The sequence below is a fragment of the Camelus ferus genome, chromosome 19, assembly GCF_009834535.1.
Source record: "Camelus ferus isolate YT-003-E chromosome 19, BCGSAC_Cfer_1.0, whole genome shotgun sequence".
Lineage (NCBI taxonomy): Eukaryota > Metazoa > Chordata > Mammalia > Artiodactyla > Camelidae > Camelus > Camelus ferus.
In genome coordinates this window covers 42,214,101-42,235,912 of record NC_045714.1, presented here as the reverse complement: position 1 = coordinate 42,235,912, position 21,812 = coordinate 42,214,101, and the positions used below count along the sequence as shown (strand labels likewise).

At 47.1% G+C, this 21,812-nt stretch overlaps 1 protein-coding gene across 1 annotated transcript in view; it reads right to left on the bottom strand.

The window, feature by feature from the left end:
• Positions 1 to 4,434, bottom strand: part of TOP1 (DNA topoisomerase I) — a 79,609-nt gene extending 75,175 nt beyond the window's left edge. The window contains exons 1-2 of the mRNA XM_032462316.1: positions 4,153 to 4,434; positions 3,800 to 3,824 (exon numbers count right to left, since the gene is read on the bottom strand). Of these exons, the coding sequence (XP_032318207.1) occupies positions 3,800 to 3,824; positions 4,153 to 4,185 (58 nt within the window). The 5' untranslated portion in view covers positions 4,186 to 4,434. The remainder of the gene's footprint in view (positions 1 to 3,799; positions 3,825 to 4,152) is intronic.
• Positions 4,435 to 21,812: the final 17,378 nt, after the last annotated feature.

The window sequence follows — 21,812 nt, the reverse complement described above, 5'->3', positions numbered from 1 at the left end:
ACAGCCAATATTATCTAGTTTTCACTTAACAAACCATAAGGTATTTCTTATTTAGCAACTCCTAGATTTTCCTTTTTTACCAGGAACATCAGAATCTAAAATTTGTTTATGAGTTCTGAGTGCTGGTAACCTAAAAGGCACATGCTGACAAGCAAACTTGTTTTATCTATAGATTCCATATCAGCTCACTAATTCTGAAAAGGTACCCCCAATGAGCCTGGCTGCAGCAGAAGGAAAAACACTGGAGCCTAACGCTTAAGTGTTTTCAGATCGAGCAGGAAGACGTGCCCGATAGCTTTTGAAGGTGCCATCACTTTGCAGTTCTAAAAATGTGACAGGAATTTTCAGATAGCATCATTAGCCTTCCCACCTCCCACCTGAACCAGTGCCCAAACAGCACAGAAGTACAACTACCTGTCAGCATCAGAAACAATTTATATTTAATTCCTCCATCCAGTTTGACTCTACTAAGCTAACCAGACTCAACAAAAGATATGTCAAACAATGATCCCATATAACATTTATTAGAATCATCACTGGTGAAATCAAGCATTATACTTATACCAGGGAGGGAAGAGCCGTAAAACTCCAGAGTAGATACACAAAAACATCAAGCCCTTAAAATGGCAAAAGGACCACTAATGCCCAACCTGTTAACATCATCAACTCTACAGATAGTTCAGCTGTCTGCACAGTACTGTGATAATGAGTCAGCCCCACTACAATTAATACAAATATGCTACGAACACATAGAAAGGAAGTCTTTTCTCTTAGGTAGAAGAGATTATGATTTCTGCTCCTGAAACTCTCAGTATTTAAATATAAATACATTTCCAAAAATAACAGGTTTTTCCCAGCAGTTGAGTATAGCCTGGAATACTCTAAATTTTATACGAACAGCAACAGTTTCAATTATTGTAAAGAATGAGCTCCAAAGGCAAAATATCTTTTAGATCTTAGGGGATGAGGGCAGGCAAATGGGGAATTTTTGTTTTACTATATGAACTGGCACAGTTAATCTGTAAAGTGGTTATGTCTGCTTAAAATCATGCTTAAGCAAACTCTTAATATAAAGATCAATAATAACATGTCTGAGCATAATTAAACACTGATTTTTATTTTTTAAAAACTATCTTTCCTAGTTACATGAATCAATCACCAGTTACCAGTGTACTGCTTAATAAAACAAGCACACAGCTACTAACACTACATCTTTCTTCTAGACAATATTTACAAAGATAATACTCCAGTGTTAGACCCTTAGGGCTACGGCTGGGGCAGGGGAGGGGGGAAGGAAAACCAGTTAAAGTGCTTTTTCTCTTGAAGGAGCAAGTTTAGATAAAAAGAGCAGGTTAGACAAAAAGCAAGTAACAGACTATCAAATCCTTCCCTCTCCTTTTTCAGCTCTGTTAGGAAAGTAGGGATGTGAAGCTTTTAGTTTCTTAATTCTAGAATCCTACTCAGCATAGTGGCTAAGCTTGTGAGCTCTGTAGTGCCCCACTCACTGGTCTTGGGAAAGCTAGTAAATATATCTAAGCCTCAGCTTCCTCACCTATAAAATGGATATAATAGCACCTAAATCATAAAAGTTCTCCCAAAGGTTAAATTAAACTAGGTGATCCATGGAGAGCTGAGATGTATGCCTGACAGACGGTAAACATTCAGTAAGCATTAGCAATTATTGCCATTACAAGTGAAGAAACACATTCTGAAAGTCAATATAGCCAGTTTACTCCAGTCCCTACAAAACTGGCACTAAAGATCAAGAATTTACCAGCCTACAATCATTCACATATTCAATAGTTCCTTTGTATAATTTAGGTAAGAACCATGGAGGTTAATTTTCTGAGAAAGGACTAAACTCTGTTTCATTACTAGACACATTACTACTCAGCCCAGTTTTAAAGTCAAAAGAACACTTATTCTGTATTTAAGAACTTACCTTCCTACAAGAGGTCAAAAGGACATCCTCACCTGCCACATCCTTTCTTTGCTCCCACATCCCAAAGAAACATATCTATACTTTTTCTGGTTTTCTGAATTGCAGGGGCCTCATCTCCCTCTTTTAAAACCCTGATAGGTTGGCTACACATAATTAAGAAATAGTCCAGCCCCTGACACTCAGCACCTAGTCTTGCACAACATCCAGCTCAGAAGCTACCTTCTCTGAGAAATTTCCCCACCCCCAGACAAAGTTAAATCTCCTAGTCACCCAAAGCATTTCGGGTATACACATGCCCCAGCACCTACCTTATAATTAACTAATTATGACTCCCCAAACAGACTGGATTGAAGAGCAGCGAGTTGTAGCCAAAGGTTCAGCTCCAGTACTAAACACATATTAGGTGCTCAAGAAATGCTACACTTTTAACAGATTACTCACAAGTACCATCTCTTCCTGGATGCCCCACTTCAAAATCTGATCATGAGGCTGTTCTCAGTAGAGCAGGCTAACACGATGGACTGCTGATTACAACATCAGAAAACCTACTCATCAGCTTCTCCCATTGGAGAGGTTCCCGGAACCCAAAGTCAATTGAGTAGGATTATGTACCATCAGAATCAGTGGGAACTCCTAGCACACTACAGGGGGTACCTTCTCCTTCAACAGGACTGTTGAAAAGCTTGCAGGGTGAGCTTTCTATTGGGGGGAATCTTCACTGGGTAACTTAAGTGGGACTACTCAAAAGAATGAATGCTTTGATTTGGCTGAAAAGCGGTCAAAAACATAAATATCTGGCCAAAGCAAGCTAGCTCCTGATCCTGAAAAACAGCAGCTTCTGAAAAAGAATGAACAGGAAGCAGGGGTGGGTGCTGGCCACTCTTTGCTTCAATAAATAAAATCTTTTTTTTTTGCCTGCAAGAAAAGGTCAATACACCAGGCCAGACGAGATGTTCAACAACCCTTCCTCCTGACAGCTACACTAAACTGCGTTTCTAAAAGAACACTACCTTAGGAACCTCAGCCCCAATGAAAGAAAAGGACTAGTCAGTAATACTTTAATTAAATCTAAAAACAAAAAACAAAACCCAATACGCCCGAGTTCGACATTTACACTGGATGGCCCATAGAGAACTTGCAAACTTTCTGAAGGGAGGTACCACTACCTTTGCAAAGAACACAACTTCGGGAAAGCAATCTCAAAATATGAAGAACTCCACAAAGAATAGGTTAAGTTTTAGAGCCCTAATTCCTACCATAAACATCTTACCGGGGGAAAAAAAATCAACAGTTGCCGAAGGGTATCTTTCATTCTGGAAGCAGAAAATGAAACAAACAAGAAGCAGTAAGGGAACAACCTCCCAAATAAAGTTCTCTTAGGGAAGAATTTGTAACAATACCGTCTCCCACCCTTCCCTCCCGTGAGGTCTGTGATTTTTACGGCTTTGCTCTGCAGAAAGCTCTTTCTGGGCAGCTCAAGGAAGGAGCCGAGGGAGGGAGAGAAAGAGACACAGGCACAGAAACGAGAGGAGAGAGAAAAAGAAAATGGCGCAGAGACTAAGTCCCGACTGTCGACAAGGCGACTTTCCCGGGAGGAATCCGGGCCCGGAAAGGCAGCCCGAGGGCCGGCGGTGGGCGACGCTGGGTCTCCGGTGCCCCCTCTTGGGAAGGCCGGGACCTGGGGGCGCTGGGGTCCCGGGAAAGGGGGTCCAGAGGCGGCCCGATGGGAACAATGGGGCCGGTGAGCGAGGAGCCGGGACTTAGTCTCTGGGACGCCATGTCTGTCCTCTGCCCGGCTCGGGCAGGGCGCGGGGCCGGCGGCCGGGGGGCCCGGGGTCGGAGAGGGGGCACACTCACCGTTCAGTCGGAAATCCGCTTCAATCTGGGGAGAGAAAAGGAGGGACCATGAAACAACAGGCACATTCACCCCGCGGACAGCGGGCAAGCGCGCGCGGCCGGGGGGCCTGGCCCACCCTGAGCTCCCCGGGATAAGTGGGCCCCGGGAACGGCCTGAAGGGCCAGCCAGCCACCCTGAGACTGTAACTTGGCGGTTTTCGCCTGGGGCCCAGGGAACCGATAGCCTCCGGCCGGCAGTCCCTGGCCTGGGGCTCGGCCTGTCAAAGCGGCATGGCCGAGGCCGGGGCCTGCGCCGGGGGTCGTGGAGGACCAGGACAGGGCCAGGGGCACGGGTGGACCGGGCAGGGCCGTACCTGGGAATCGTTGTGAAGATGGTCCCCACTCATGTCGGCCGGAGCGGCGAGCGCGGCGAGGGGCGCCGAGGAGACGCAGACGTTCGGGACCGGCCTGTACGGGCGGACGAGAAATCCCGGAGGCTCCCAGAAGCGCGGGGAAACGGCGGCAGGGAGGGTTTGAGACTCCCGGAACGGCTGAGGCGGCGACGGCGGCGGCGACGCTGACTGACTGCCGGGCAGACGGCAAGAGCGGACCCCAGCAGTTGTGTAACAGCCTAAGTTCGCATTTCGGCTCACTGCGCCTGCGCGGCCGCTTTTAAATGCGACGTCGCTGACGTCAGAGACTCGCGGAAAGAGGCTGAGGGTTGCGGGGCCCGCCCCCTCGCGCTTCCAAAGGCGGACCTGGCTTCGCATCCCAAGCCCCGCCCCTAGCCCCTGCGCGCCGCGGCGATTTGCATAAGAAATTGACTCCTCCCACGGCCGCCCACCCTGAGCAACCTTCTCTTCCTCTCCCAGCGTCTTTTCTCGGAACCCAGATCCCTCCCCTAGGCAGTGCGCAGACGCAACCTGGACGCCGCCTCCGGGCCAGGGCCGGCAGCTCGGCCACGTGGTGAGCCTTTAAAGGCCGCGGCGGGATAGCGCCTGGCCCGGTCCGAGCAGGTATTCCGCTTTTGCTTCTCCCCGGAGCTGCATATAAATACCTGGGCAGCCAGGTCCCCGAGCTCTCAGCAGCTATTCTTCGCTCGCCAACTGGCCCCTGAGGCTGCTTGCTGGGAAGAGCCCCCGCCCCAGCCTTTGTCCAGGCCTTCCAACTTCTGGATTATTTCACACCCACTTCTTAAAAATTTATTTTAATTTCTCAGCCCACCAAAGGTCCAGTTTAGCTCCAGGTTTCAGACAGGTACATGTAGCTCTGGGTCACAAGAGGCCTAATTTCATTTGTTCATTCTTCAAACATTCCTGAGCCAGGAATTGTGCTAAGAAAAGGGGTTAGGTAGGAGCCAAAGGGAACCAGACCGCGAGGTAAGCACGACCTGGGTTCTGCCCTGCTGTTTCCCAACACGCAATGGGGCATAGGGGAAAGGAATTGGAGGGGGAAAAAAATGCCGTTTATGGAAGGAGTACTGTGTACTCCGCCCTGAATTCACACAATAGCTCTGTGAGGTCGCCTATTTTACTAAAGTTAAACTGTCAGAGATAAGTGACCTACTAACCTCCTCCCTGACATCTACATTTGGATACTTCACAAGCTTCTCCAGGGCTGAACTCATCATCTTCCTCCACCATCCTGCTAGAAAATCTCCACCGTGGGCATCTTCCTCTCCGTTTCTCATTCGACCGGTTTGTTGCATCTCTTCAATACTCTCTCCCCTTCCTACACACCTGTCGAAATCTGCATTATCCCTTGCTTTAATTATTACAATACATTTCTGGCAAGGATCCCTGCTTCCCTTCTGGCCCTCGCACAAGCTGCTCTGCGATAGTAGCCAAAGTGATCTTTCAACTTGCAGCTCTAACCATCAGCCCCTTCCCACAATACTTCCCCTTCATCTTAGTATAAAGTTCAAAGTTCTTAAAGTAGCTGCCAAGACCCTACGTAAGATGCTTAATTAACGTGTGACTTTTGTGAATTTTTCCACATCTATGACCACTTCCACTATTGTTACTTAATATTTTCATGGATCCCCTTCTTTCTGTAGCTTCATCCTGATTAATAATATCTATGGCATAATAATGTCTGTGAAACCGTTTACAAATAAAATATGAAAAGTGCCCACCCGTGGACTATTGAAATCATCTCTGTCACATCTGGTGGTAAACACTTTGGGGTTAATCCTTGTGAATGCTTCAAGCTCCATCTTAATATCCTTTCCACACTCCCTAACTCCTCTTTTTCCACCCCATCAAGTGCCCCTCTTAGAGTATCCTTTTCCTTTGTCACACTTATCACAATTGTTATTAAGTTACTAATGGGGGAAGCTAGTGATTTTTTGTCTTTGTTTTCTATCGAATGCCAGGTCTGTGAGGGCTGGGACCTTGTCTGCATTGCTTAGCACTCGATCCCCAGTACCCAGCCACAGATCCTACAGAAGGGTTATGCAATCAATGTGGGAAGGAAAGTAGGGTAATACAGTGGTTAGGGTTGTGCATGTGGAAGTCAAACCAATCTAGTTTTGAAGTCTGCTCCACTATTTATTAGCTATGTTACCTCAAGCAAGTTTCTTAACTTCTCTGAGCCCCAGTTTCCTCACCTGGACAATAGTGATAATGGTGGAATTTTAACAGAATTTTTTTAAGTTGCTTGAGAACACACAGCTAGGAAGTGCTGAGCTCTAGATTCAAACTCAGGTCTGTTTGACTCCAAAGCTATGCTCTTTCTCTCAAGCAAGCTGCCAGAACCAGTTTCACCTTACTTTTGATGACTTTCCTCACAGTCTTCCCATCTTGGAATCAGTCCCAGGCTAGCAGGTGAAGCATGTAACTCCTACCCGTTTGCGACAATAAAGCCAGAGTAATTTGAGGGCTACATTAAGGAGTAACAGTGCCTCCTACCACTACTCCACTGCCACCCCTCAAAGCCCAGGGAGAATCTGCATTTGCTTTCCAGGCCACTCCAAGGAGGATCTGAGTAGGCATGAAAACAAAACACACATGCCAAAGTGCACACCAAGCATGGTCCCCATGCACAAGCATGCAGGTATCTGGGCATCTTATCACAGGCTGAACTTCTCTGCCAGCTTATGTGGCTGGCAGTGCTCAGAAGTTGGCTGATTTATCCAAGCCCACATGGCTACACTCTGATTCCTGATACTTCAATCTGGTGTCCCCACAATATGGTTCACTTACCCTTAGGACTTGAGAAAATTATGGGTGATGTGTGTACAGACATTTTAATTTTAATTATTATGTACTTATTTCCATGTGTATGAGAAACAAATTCAAACCACCACATTAAATCCATGATTTTTAGGATATCACTGTTTATGATGAAGCTTTTTAAAAAGTTGGTTGATTGATTTAAATTAAAATATCAAAGAATGGCACAGAGGGAACATATAAGACAAACTCTGGGAAGGTCAGAGGGAAATAAGTGAGGCTTGGGAAACGCTGCTTTAAATCAAGACTGCTCATTCATGGAGCATCCTAGCCCCCGTTAAAAATAACTAGCAGATGACAGCTGATGTTGTAGGCCTGTTTCCAACATATGCACTATGAAAGGTGGATGATTTATCAATATTCCACTAAAAGAAGGGCTCCATACACAAATACATACATTGTTATGATTTAAACTTAAACAGATCTTTTCCCACAAGACTTCTCAAAGTCGTCAATATGCTGACACACGTGTGAATCTTTTAAGGGGGACATGCCCTGCAGCATCTCCAAAATGTATGTAAGCCCAGAAACCCTTTATTTTTTCCCCCCTCAGACCACTTCTTGAGACTGGCTCTTTGAAATGACTGGCCTTCTGGCCACCTGATCTAGATGGCCAGCCACGATCCAACCCACTCCATTTGCTTCTGACTCTCTTGGGATTGTTCTTATTACCTTGGCCCAACTCTTGGCTCCCAGAACAGAACATGTATAGGGTTGTCTCAACAACTTCCACTTCTTGGGGAATTTGTCCTTCTGCACAATGTACACAAATATACAAATATGCCCCTGTCCTTCTGGCTACAGTTGTGGAACCCAAGCTGACCCAAGCTGACCCAAGCTGAGCCACACAGATCTACTTCCTTGAGACTTTGGACCTGGGAAGGAGAAAGTGGTTTGGTGTCTTTTCTTGCTGATGGGTCTGTAGTATGTAAATTAGGGAGCTGCCCTACTGGTATTTTCTGCCCAAAGGGCCAGAGAAATCTGGGAAGAAGGAGGAGAGAGGGAAGAGAAGAGAAGGCGTTGATGGAGTTCAGGACCCTGGCTCCTACTGTCTCCTGATGCCTTAGTTCACCCCGTTCCTATACCTTGAAATAAATTCCCCTTTCTGCTTAATGGTGCTCTGATGGGTCACTTAAGACTAAGAGCTCTGCATAATACTCAGTCCTAATCTACACTTAATCCCTTGGCCCTCTCAAGGCCTCTATTTTTCCTTTGGCCTTGGACCTGGGCCCTTAGGTTATGGCACTTGGATGCCCCCTTGGCATTTTGACCTTGGATCCTGGCACAGTCTCCATAGATTTTGCCAGTTCTTGGGCAACGGTGTCTTCTGCTGTTTCTCCCTTCCTATGGGTGTCTTGTTAAGGATCTGCTGCCTTTTCAAGACTTGGACAACCCTCAGAAGAGAACCTGCTTGACACCCCAGAAAGGAGAATCAGGCTGGCCAATCCCAGTAACAGCCAGAAACACCCTTGGCCTACTGGTAATTAAACAGCCCAGCCAAGGTTAAAATTTGTAGAATAAAAAGAGAACCAACAGGCAACCCTGGCATCAGGGAATGAGAGGTCAGGCAATGAGGATGTAGGAGCCTGGCCATGTGGCTCGGGGCGAACTGGGGAGTCCACTTTCACAGTCTTTCTTTGTCTCCTGGCCAGAAGACATCCTTCCTATGATGAGCACACTTATTCATTCAACCACTATTCCCTGAGAAATGAGGGAGTAGGGGGCTATGTGGTAGATAAGTAGGATGCTAAGCCCTGGGGATACAGATATTCATAAGACCTAATCCTCATTTTGGAGCAGTTCCTAGTCTGATAACAAGACAAACATATTACCCAACCGTTACCATAGGGTACAAAGAATAACATGGAAGAGGTAGCCAGCTACCAGTTACTATGGGAATGCTGGGGTGGGGGAGGCACATCCAAATCACCAGTGCTGGTGGTGGGGGCAATATTAGGAAAGGCTTCCAGTTGGATGCCATTCTCAAAAGCTGTGGAGGGACTGGCCTGTGGAAGAGATGGGAAGGTACTGCAGGGAGAAAGGCAACCCGGGCAAAGGCAGAGAGACATGGGCATGAAAAACTTTGGTCAGGATGGAGTAGAGAGTACATGTGAAGGTCAACCAGAGAGGGAGGCACGGGAGGTGGAGAGCCGTCCCCCAGCAACAGTGGAGCTACTGCAGAGTGAGCAATTTGGGGTTTTGAGGAGGTGTGAGGACAATTATGGGCAGCAGGGTGGGGACAGTTTGGCAGAGCTGACACTGGAGACAGGCAGATTAGCCAGGAGACTGTGGAGCCCACTATGAATTTTTCAGAAACATCATTAACCATGGTGGGGGGGGGGGCAAGGGATGGGATCATTTGGAATGACTGTGAAGATGCAGACCATGAAGGGGACAGCAGGATACTGACCTGTGTCCAGGGTACAGCCTGAGGAGAACTTAGGACGGCAGCTGACTTTGAGTCTCCCTCTCATAGGGTATGCTGCTGGGAGGTCCTGCTGCTACTCAGGTCCAGCTGCCTCCAAACGGAGAACCAGTGGGCTGCAGGAGGCCAAGAGGCAGAAACCAGGGCTCCAGGAAATCCTGGACAATTCTGGGAGGGAGGGAAACCACGAACTGACTCAGCATGACCCTCCAAGAAAATGGAACAGAGATGGTAGCCTCACTTAATCACCAGCAGATGACAGTTTAGCCAAGTTCAGGTTTTGAAGAGATCTACCTCCCCATGCCCCGAGTAAGCCCTTTGAGTCATCAATCCCATCCTTTCCACCTCCCCCGAGCATGGCTTCCTCCAGCATCTTCTCTCCCTCCTGCATGGCAATTTCTTCACTTGCTCCCTGCTCCCAATTTTCCCTCTTGACCTGTCTCGTTAATTGATTACTTACAATGTGCTCTGCCCTGGGCTAAGTGCTTCACATACGTTATCTCACTGAATCCTCATAATAACCTTTATAAAGCAGCTACAACTAGTTTCATCATTTTACAGACCAGGAAACTGAGGCTTAGGAAGATTAAGTTATCTTGAGTGATGGAGCTATGATTTGAATCCAAGTGGTCTGACCACAGAGCCCAGTCTCTGAATCCCTGTACTACCTCCCAACATCCTTAGGTCACTGTTTCCTTTGCCATGTTTAAAATATTTGGAAAGGATAGTCCATGCTTGCTGCCTCTTCTGCTTTATAATCCCACCTCTTAAATGCTATTGATCTGACTTCCATTCTAATCAGAGACTTCCTAGTTTGCAAATAGATTAGCCTAAATCTCCTCCACCTTCCCACAGCACTCAGCGATGCTGAGCACATGCTTTGGGTTCCTTCCATCTGGCTCCAATGACCATGAATTCTCTTGGTTTTCCTCCTACCTCTGCAAATGCCATGTTTCTACCTCCTCCTCTTCTCCCAGCGCAATGTAAGCTCTCCCAAAGCTTCTGTCATCAACCTTCTCTTCTCTCTACCCACCCTCCTCTTGGAAGCTTTACAGATTCCATACTGACTCCTATAGACAGCCTCTCGAATGGGTGTCTCTAACTTTGTCTTCTTTTTGGAGCTACAGAAATATTCACCCATGTGCCTATTGCATGTGTTCCATTTTTGGTCCCCGCAGTCCTCTGCTCCTGAGTTCAACTTTTCCCCTGAACCTACCTTTCCCCTCTGTGGTCCCTGCTTGGTGAATAGCCCTTACCGTCCCCGCTCCCCGCCATGCAGGCTCAAATCCTTGGAGCCTCTTGAATTGATCCTGTCCTCGCCATCCCATTAGTGGCTACTAGCTCTGTAGTTATCTGTCCCTTTCCCTCGGGTTCTTATTGCATTTGCTCCTTCCCTGGCTGCCCTGCATCTCACACACACACAATAACTATGAGCCAGGTACCATACCTGGTGCTAGAGATTCAGCCACAAATGAGACAGACAAGATCCCTGCCCTCAAGGAGCTCGGGCCTGGCAGGTGAGACAGACAAGAGACCAAGTCATTGTCACTTACTCTCATAAATGCTTTGGGGATAAAGTACAGCATGTTTGCTATAGGAGCCCTTTAGGGTTGCTGCCATGCCAGAATTGAGGAGTCAGTCAAAGGTTTCCTAGTGGAAATGACATTCAAACCAAGGCCCACAAGTGGAAACAGAAGCTAGCCAGTGGAAGTTACGGAAGATAGAGAAGGCAAGTGAGGGAGATGATCACAGAGGCCCAGGGAACATGTGGAATAAAGACTTGGAAATTGGGCCAAGCAGGATTCACCTGAAGAACTACTGGTACTCCAGTATGGCTGAGGGGTAGACCGTGAGGAGGGGTAGTGAGAGATGAGGCTGAAGGGGTCAGCAAGGCTCAACTCATGCAGGGGGTTTTGTGTTGGTTGAGGAGTTTGAAATTTATCTTGAGAGCAATGGGGTGCCACTGATGAGTTTCAAGCAATGGAGGAACATAATCAATATGCACTTTTGTAAATATTACCTACAGTATAGAAAATGGATCTGAAATACTCAAGACTGAAGGCTTGTGAGGCCACAGTTAAGAAGACTGATGTCATCATCCAGGCAGAAATGGTGATAATGGCCCTGATCAGCAGAAAAGCCACGAGGATGGAGAGGATCATACGCATTGCAGGGATACTCCTGACAAAGAGTTGATGTATCAGTGATTGATCATATACATCAGAGAAAGGGAGACGGGAGGAATCGAAGATATGGATGGTCGTGCCATTCTCAAAGACGTGGGGATGACCTGGTTTGAGGGAAAGGTGATTAATTCAGTTCTGTACATTCGAGTTTAAAGTGCCTGTGGGGCAGCCTAGTCAAGATGTCTAGTATGCAGTTGGATTCGTGGGTTTGGAGCTCAGGAGAGGGACTGGAAGTTGTCAGTCTTGAGGTGGTACCTGAAGTCATTAGACTAGGTGAGATCATTTGGGAGGGCCTGGAAGGAAAGCCTTACTGTAGGGATGGGCCTGAGAGAGGAAGTGGAAGATAGCAAGTTTAGACAAGTTGTTCAAGGGGTTTAGCTATACACAGGAGGAGAAACACAACGCAGTAACCAGAGTAACCTGGGGGTAAGAGGGGTTTTGTCTGTTTGTTTGTTTTAGGATGAGCAACACACACTTGTATCTAGTCCAGAAGAGGGCCTTTGGGATCATTCCATTCCTTGGACAGAGTGACAGCACAATTGAGCCAGCAGTTCTGGGTCAGATAAAGAGGCAGGTCCCTTTGGAGGAGACATCCCTCTTTGTTTCTCAGAGGCCACAGGCTGCTTGAACCTTACCTCTACGGTTCTGGACCTTTTCCCACTGGAACTTGCTCAAGGATTGACTCAGAGAACTTGTTTTGCAGGATGGCTTATCCAGGTACCCCAGGAATATTCTCCTCCCAAAGGGTACAGTCCAGCCCTGCACGATCTATCTCTGCCTTTCCAGGATGCAGCTGACAGAACTGACACCAGTTCTGGTGGTGGAGCTGGAGAAAGACACCTGGAGCCCTGGGAAGGGATGGTCCTTCTCGGATTCTGCAATGTAGTCAAGTTGCACTAACATTTCCCTGATGCCTGCTGGGTGCCAGGTCCTGGTAGCCGTACTGCAATGAATGAGACAGGGCCTCCACCTGGAGGAACCCACAGTCCAGAAAAGGAGATAGACAAGTAAACCATCAATTGTAAGATGGCATTCTAAGAACATTATGAGAGGGCCCTGGGGACTGGGAAGCCAGGCAGACTCTCCCATGGGAGCCCAGCCTGAATAGTTTGATGGCAGAAAGCAAGACTCCAAATCTTCCTTCTGACCCAGACCTTGAGTCTCCTGTTATTTGGGGGAAAAATGGCAACACAATCTATTTTATTATTTTTTTCCTAATGTCTTTTTTCTTTGTGTTTTTGTGGGGGGGGGCGCGCAGGGAGTGAGGGGAGACAGGTAATTAGGTTTATTTATTTATTTAGTTTAATGGCGGTACTGGGGATTGAACCCAGGACCTCATGCATGCTAAGTACGCCCTATACCACTGAGCTATACCCCTCCGCCACAATCTATTTTAAATTGACTTTTTTTTTCCCCTTCTGTGGACTTTCCCCTTCCTGTTGTGCATGTGTATTCAGAACGGGAAGACAGGACATTTGGGGAAATATTTGCACAAAACCTTACAGAATGTCCAAGTCAAGCTTAGGAAACCCCAAACTGGAAGCCAGTGAAACAGTCATTGCTTGGAGAATCGCTGGTCTCAGCCCTCAGACTTCCTCTTTTCATTCTCTGCATTCGCTATCTCATCCACTCTTGTGGTTTTAAATACCAGTTGCATACTGAGAAGTCCTAAGTTCATATCTGTAATCAGGACCTTGCCCACCCTCACCTCCAGCCTCAGACTTGCATATCCGGCTGCCAACCCAACAGCCCTATCTGGATTTCCAATGGGCTTCTTAAACCTAACACCTTAAACCAAACTTCTATTTTCCCTCCCAAACCTGTCCCTCCCATAGTCTTCCCCATCACAGTCAATGCTCGGGCCAAACCTCAGGGTCATCCTTGGCTTTTTCTCTTGCTCACCTACGTCCCGTATACAATCTGTCAGCAAATCCCATGGACACCACCTTTAAATATCTGGAGACTAAACATTTCTCCCCCTTCCCTCTGCTTCCACTTTGGCCCAAGCCTCCGTCATTTCCACTTGGGTTAAAGCAAGAGCCTCCTCCCTGGTGTCCCCGATTGCATGCTTGTCTTCCCCTAGGACATCCTCAGAACAAGTGATATTTTAAAACAGTGATTCTTTGAAAATGTGAGATGCTGTCACACCTCTGCTCAAACCTCTCCAGTGGCTCCTGTCTCACACAGGAAAAAAAGTCGAAGTCCTTACAGTGGCCACCAAGGCCTTAGCCTACCTTCCCCTATCCCTGGCCCCCCGATCTCATCTGCTAGGACTCCCCACCTCCATCCCCTCTTTCAGCCTCACTGGCCTGCATACCCTACCTATGACATACCACTCGCCTCCCATCCTCACCCTTCCATTTGTGGATCTTTCTGCCTGGAACATCCTTCCCCCAAATACCTCCGTGGCTGACTTTCTCTCTTCTTTCAGATCCTTACTAAGATATCTCCTTTTCAGTGAGACTTTTTCTGACTATTCTATCTAAAATCACAACTCCCTCCCCTCAGTACTTCTCCCACCTTTCATCCCTGCTTTATTTGTCTTCATTTAGCCTATGAAAGATTTTACTTTTTTGTTTATTGTTGGTTTTCCCTCTTCTAGAATATAAGCTGGATGAAGGCAGGGATTTTTATCTGTTGAGTTTAATGCCAAATTTCTTGCATCCACACCAGTGCCTGGCACACATCGGGTGCTCAATTAATATTCGTTGAATAAATGAATTAATCATGGGCTGCAGTGAGCTCCTACATATGTCAAGCAGGGGCCTGGAATGTGCCAGGAAATTCCCTGGAGTGAGCGACATGATTCCCATTTTGCAGCTAAGGAGACTGAAGCTTGGTGAAGTGTGAGTGCCCTTGCTGTCTGTTCCCATAGCAACCTGGGCATGTCCCCAGCACCTACCATTCACCACTGTCTCCATCCATTTCCCCAACCAGACATAAGACTTTGAGCCCAAGGTCCATCTCTTATTTATTGTTACAAAGCAAGTGCTTGGTATAAAGTTGGGGACATAGTAGATGCTTAAGAAATATTTGTTATATGAATGAACGAATGAATGAATGAATGAATGAAACGGCCAAATCAGGATACAAACCTACAACTGTCAGATAGCAAAGTCTTTGCTCACCTGACTCCACCCTGGGGAGGCAGGCCCTAAAACAGTCATGGAGCCAATAGTTAAGAGTCCCACCCCTGGCAGAGTGCTGTTCTTGAGAGCCAGAAGTATTTGGGATGGAGAACACTGCACACTGGGCTGACGGTTTTTTCCCAACACATCAAGCAAATGGAAAGAATTTCTCCACTCAATCCCTCCACAGTTCCCTGGACACACAGTCAAGGTCAGTCTTCAGACCTCTCCTCTTTGTTCTCCCCATCCACTGTCTCATCTACTCTTGTGGCTTTAAATACCAGTTACATCCTGAGAAGTCCTAAGTTCACATCTGTAATCAGGACTTGCCTCCCACCCCCATCTGTATTCTGCCCCACTAATTTCCCCAATCTTAGCTGCTGGGTTGGGCTGCCTGCCCAACCATCCACTTACCCAGCCTTCAGCCAAACAGCCTCTGCGAAACTTCCCTGGGCCACAGTGAAAACTGAGCTCCCCTAACCCCACAGCCCCGCCCCATCCCTGCTGTGAGCGGGCTTGGTTCTCTGAGCCTTTATTCCCACAACCTCTCTCTCCTTTGCCTCTTCTTTTTAGACTCCCCTCCATCCCCTAAACCCATGTCCTAGGTCGTGGGAGATGGCTCACTCCATCTATGGAGGATGGTGGACCATTTGTCTCATTGGCTTCCCTCTCTTGAGCCTTTAATTCTCTAAATCAGTAGTAATTCTTAAACTACAGGAGGGGTCCTAGATGTCTTTGAGAAGCTGATGTGGGCTATAGGCCCTCTCCCTCCAAAAAACACATACATTCTTAAAAACAGCATTTGGCATAGAAGTTCAAATGCACTCCAATTAGGAACTCCTCCTCTAAAGGGTCTCTCCTCTCCTTCTCCCCTCCCCTCTAGATTTCTGACTGTTGTTGGCTCCCAAGTCAATCTCCCTGGTCTCTTTTCACAATCAGAAGTGTCCCCCTACCATATTATTACCAATACCCTTATTGTTATTAACAGCAGCTACAAGATTTTCACTTTTCACGCATCAACTGATTTCATGCTCTCAACAACCCCAAGAGGAAGGAACTATTATTGTCCCATTTTCACAGATGAGAGAACTGCATGGTTATGTTTTGCCAACACCATGCAGTTCTAAGTCCAGGGTTTCTTTCCTCTGCACCATGGTGTGTTGCCTATTGTAAATGGCTGGTTTCTTTGATCTTCCTCATTTCCATTGCCTGAAACCCACCCATACCCCACGGCATGTTCCCCATTAGTCTTAACTGCTGGCCTTTTTTTTCACCTCCCTCCTCTCTATCACCTGAAATGCACTATCTTCATCACCTCCCCCACTTCTCTGAAGCTCCCTCTTTATTCCCCCATCCATGCCTTCAACTGACCACAAGTGGCTTCTTTGCAGTTGCTTGAGCACGTGTGAACTATGCAAGGGTTTCGTTTCCCCTTCCACACTCAGCCCAGCTGTGCCAGCCTCTGTGATCCTTACTGGCATTAGGCCCCTTCTGACAGAGTCCTTGGCACTTCTGGGACTGCCATACTTATAATCCAGGTAAGAGGAAGGGAGGGGACACCCAGTAGAGCACCTGCTTTGGGCAAGGCCTCATGCATGATGTGGGAGCGCAGAATCCAACCTTTAAAGGCTCCAACTTCCAGGTTCGTCCAGGTATCCTACTGATGGGCACTGGGAGGCTCTAAGACACTTGGTCTGAATCCATCGACTGCCTGTCTGAGGACTGACTGGGGGCTCCTCGGCATCTTGGCTAAACTTCAGCTGCCCTCGGAGCCAGCAGGACTACTGTTCAGACCCTACACGAGAAACACCTGGCTACTGGTTAACCTCTTCCTCCTCAGCTCAAATCTCAGACCAGCCAATAATTTTAGTTAGGTTAATCACAATCACCCTTTTGTTTTTGGTGTGACAAAGTAGTAGATTATCCCAAAAGCAGTAACTAAAACTGTTTATCAAAGTGTAACATACATACAGAAAAGTGCATGTATCAAAAGTATGCAGTTTGATAAATTTTCACCAACTGAATATATCTGTAGAACCTGCACTAAATTAAGAAACAGAATTTGCCAGCACCCTGAAAGCTCCCATCCCCCACCCTGTGTGCTTTCTTCCTGTCATCACCGCCAACATAACCCCTATCATGATGACTTCTAACAGCACAGGTTGGGCTTGCCTGGTTTTGTCCCAGAAAAACAACTTTAAGAGAAACAGACCATCCTCTTGTCTACCCTCTAGGCAACACATTTTGACTGATTGATTCAATTAGTCATTGACTAGATGTTGACTGTGTATGAAATAGATCAAAAATATGAATTAGCAGGGCTGGGCCAAGACAGAGGGAAAGGGGGTGGGAGGGGACAAGTTGGGAGTTTGAGATGTGCAGATACTAACTACTATATATAAAATAGACGTACAACAAGTTTCTTCTGTATAGCACAGGGAACTATATTCAATAGCTTGTAGTGACCTACAATGAAAAAGAATATGAAAACGAATATATGTAGGTATATGTATGACTGAAACATTATGCTGTACATCAGAAATTGACACAGCATTGTAAACTGACTATACTTCAATAAAGGAAAAAAAAATATGAATTAAACCAAGGAACTGTGGCCTCAAAGGGGCTTTGACTATAAACTGACCCTCCATTGGGCCTACAGAATTCTAAAGTGTGTTCTTAATAAAAAGCCAGAATGTGCATGTACACCTGATTACTTCCTCTAAAGTTCGAGTTCTCATGTTACTGCTGCTTTTTGCTTTCTCTCTTCTTTATTTGATTTTATTTGTTTAGTTCTGAAGGAGAGAAAATAGCGACTTTGGGGAGGACCCTCCCCGTTCCCCTAGAACTCCAGCCTCGAACACTCTTAGAAGGAGAAATCATCATCTCATAAGGCTGCTTGTTGCATTTTCCAGGGAGATCTGGCAAGTTAGCTTTAAGCTGCTAAAAACATAGACACACACACACACACACATGCGCGCGTGCGAAACTCCCAAAGCTTTCTTGTTTGAGCTCAAATATGCTACCATTTTTGCTTACTGATTCTAGCCCTGCCCTCTGCAGCCTCTCAGAATTAATTAGTCAGTTCAATAACCAGATTTTGGGTGTTTCCTGAGCGCAGGCTCAGAGGCACACAAGGTGGGTTTCCTGAACCCTAAATTCTTCCCGTGGGGATCTGGGGATTGACTGACTCAAGGATATGGCTAAACCAGTATTTTCTAAAGAACATTCCATTGGACACTAATCCCTAGAAATGCTTTACAAAAAGAGAGCTCTGAGCTCAAAGGAACTGGGCAAAGGCTCCTGGCTCTCTGGTCTGTTTCTAGTATCACATCTTACATTAGCACAGATAAGACTCTGGGAGATCTGGAAGCGTAAAAACTGTTCCACTTTGTCAGTGTTTTGAAGACTTACGTGACTTAGAATCCCTTTTTCTATAGGATGCCTATGAGTATTTCTCAGAATTAGTGTCCCCAGAACAGGACACAGGCCATGTCGCTTTAAGCATCCTCCAAAATGGCACTAGCACACGGTGATACCGAATACTTGAAATGCAGCTGGTCCAAATCAAGATGTGCTGTGAGCGTAAAACACGCACCAGATCTCAAAGTCCTAGTACAAGAAGAAAATCAAATATTAATAGCTTTTACATGGATTATATGTAGAAATAATACTATTTTTGAAATAATGAGTTAAAAGGTCTTATTAAAATTAACTTCATCTATTTCTTTTTAGATTTTAAAAATGTGACTTTTAGAAAATGGAGAGTTACGCATGTGGCAGGCATCACATTTCCATTTGAGGGTGCTGCTCCAACAGTTCGTGATGCTATGAAAGCTTTGCTGGCTGATACAGGGGGAATGTGAGAGGGAGGGGGCGGTAGCCTCGTGGAGAAAGAACAGAGGAACTGTGGGAATTCACTGAAGGGACAGCTCACAAAGCTTCTAGAGAGGCCGGCCAGGAAGTGGTGACTAAACTGAGACATGAAAGACGAGAAGAAGTGAGGCAGGGGAAGGCAGAGACATTATCATGGGCCACGGCCTGGAAGTGAAAGAGGAACTGTGAGTATTCCAGGATGTCCGAGGCGTGGGGGGCAGAGTAGAGGTAGTGACCCAGCATGAGACCAGAGAGAACAGCAAAGGCCAAGGTTTGGGGGGCCTGGTCAGCCTTAGAAAGGGATGTCTCTTGAGGGTATTGAGACACCACTGAAATGTTTTCAGTTAGGTGAGACCAGGCAGGTTTGAATTTTTAGAAAGATTACCCTGATATTTGGATGGGGGAGTAGATGGGTGTAGGGATAAAATAGAGGGAGAATGGGTATTCAGAAGCCACCCGAATAAGTCATCCAGGAGTGAGAAGTCCGGATTATGCTACAAACTCTGGAATTAAGGAAATCCAGTGTCTGGCAAAAGACTCAGCGATGGGATCACTGGTCTGGACTACTACTTGGAGATGGAGCAGGGGAGTCAAGGTTGATATCCTGGGTTTTGAGTAGTGAGGCTGTGATGGGAAAACGGAGGTCCGTGGGAGGGCAAGATGATGAGTTTAGGATCGTTGAAGTTGAGGTTGAAAAGAATGTGGGGTATACAAGTGGGGACGCCTGAGATGAAGTGAGTAGCCAGGTCTGGTTCTCAGAAGACAGTTATGGGGCAGAGGGAGAGTTGGTAGGGAACATATCCCCTACGAGCCTCAGGTTCCTCATCTGCACAATGGGGATGTTATCTACTTCCCAGAGTTAGCATGATGATTAGATGATGTAAGATGTTGAATGTGCTGGGCACTGCACAGGCACACAGTAGATGATTAGGGAGTTTTGGTTCTTCGTTTCAGAAGGTCTGTCGGCCCCATTTCTTACATAGTCATACCCACCAAGATCTTTGCAGATACCACTTCCTCCTTCAGGACCCACAGGACCCACATCTTCATTTTCAAAGTCCCCAGTTCAGTGATGGGCAGATGTTGCTGGAAATCGTTGTGGGAGGGGGGAATGAAGGCAGCTGCCTAGGTTATCCTACAGTGGGAAGGGAGAGAAGAGTTGGTGCTGTGGGCTGGAGAGGACTCTAGACTGGGATACTGGAGCTAGGCTACCTGCCCCAACTCTGCCAACAGCAAACAAAGAAACCTTGCCTTGTTCTAAGTCTCAGTTTCTCCACTAGCTCAAGGAGGGGCCTGCCCTACTGGGCCCTTTGCTGGTTCTGTCCCTGCCTTCTCCTCACTCCCAGAAAGCCTCTTCCCTTCTCTTGACCCACAGAAGATATCACTTCCTTGAAGGCTTGGCTCATTGTGGGCCTCCTGGCAGCTCCTTCCCGGGGCGGAGGGCCAAAATCTTGACAAGATTAAGAAGAGGTTTTGGAACTCGGCCAGGCTGGGAAAACAGGAAAGATGACGAACCCAACTCCCCTCCTTCGGGGGAGTTGTTTATTTCAGTTTTTCCCTCAGCTGAGTTTTCTGGATACACAGTAACCCTTGACATTCCATCCTGTGCCCAGCCTGTGACCGCACAGCACCTAATGCACCTGTCAGTCACAGAGCTCCCATGTCCGCTTGGCCAACAGCACCGAACTCCTGGAAAGCAGAAAGGACACAGATACATCTTCGCTGAGTTACCTACCACGATCCAGGGGAGGAACAGTCCTCTCACACAAGCCTCGCCAGCTCCCCGGGGTAAGCCATGTTGTTGCCATTTTCAGCCACGGAAACTGAGGCTCAGGGAAGCAACCCACGTCACCCAGCGTGTTGCCATTGCAGCCAGAAGTGGGGAGGGCTGAAAGGGAGAAGGACGCCTTGTCAATTAAAAGCATGTTCTTTGGAGGCTGACGAACTGTGCTTGGTTTAAATTCTGACTCTGCAACTTCTTGCCTGTAGAATTCAGGCAGGATCCTACTGGGAGGCAGTGTGGGGTAGCAGTTAAGAGCACAGGCCCTGGAATCAAATGTCAGTTCCGCCATCTGCTAGTTTCATGACCTTGGGCAAGTTCCTTTGCTGCTCTGCACCACCGTTTCCACAGCTGTAAAACAGGATAATAATAGCTCCGACCGCATAGACTTGTCATGCAGATTAAATGTGATAATCCCCATGGAACACTTAGCACAGTGTCTGGCCCGTGGGCCGGCTCCGTCCGTGTCGGCTGTGTATGAACGCGGACCTCGTTGACTCCAGCTCCACCTGTTCCCCAGCCCATCACCCTTCAACCTGGTGGCTCAGTCAGCCCTTGGCGTATGGTAAGTACTCGCTGGCTTGCTGACTGAAGGAGTAATTGGGAATTGAGTCAGTGTTTCTGAAAACAGGCTTCTGACAATGTGTGGGAGTAGGATTCTGAAGGAAGATTTTCAGGAGTTTCCCAACCACCCCGCAAAGGATTGCTTTTTGCACGCTAGTATGAACTTTAAAATATTTCCAGATGGCTTTTTCTTCCCTGATGGCAGAAGCAACGTATGTTCATTGTGAACTGTTCAAAATTTATGTATAGATAGAAAGCAGAGTGTCAAAGTCCTGAGTAATCCTGCTTCAAGAGAGGTGCCCACTGCTTCTCTGAGGCAGATTTTTCCTATGCCTAGTGTTTGAGCTCCGCTGTGTGTCCCACTCCGTGTTAGATACTGCGAGGCCCCCTCAGATGACTGTCTGTACGTTAGGGGCGGGCACAGTCGGGATGGGACACAGAATTTCACGGAACACTTAATCAGCAATTAAAGCCACCCATCATACCGATGACTCATTTCCCAGAATACACTTAACCTTTGTGGCTCTGAGACCCGGAAATGATGAATCAAGGTCCCACCTGGCTTTGGAGTGAGAACTGGGATTGAATTTCAGCAAGGAGATCTGAGGTACTTGCCCCCTGATTGTGTGCTTGTGAACCAAGCCCCAGTAAGAGGGCAGAATGGGTGCTGGGGCCCCGCTGCCTGGAGAATAGTACTTTCTCACCTCCCTCACTGTATGTAAGGAACTGAGCTGACGGAGCCAGCTGGGCAGGGCTGGGCTGGCCACGGGCGGTTTCTGTGACCTTGAGAAAATTGCTTCCCTTCTATGAGCCTCAAGTTCCTCATCTGAAGAGTGAGGAGA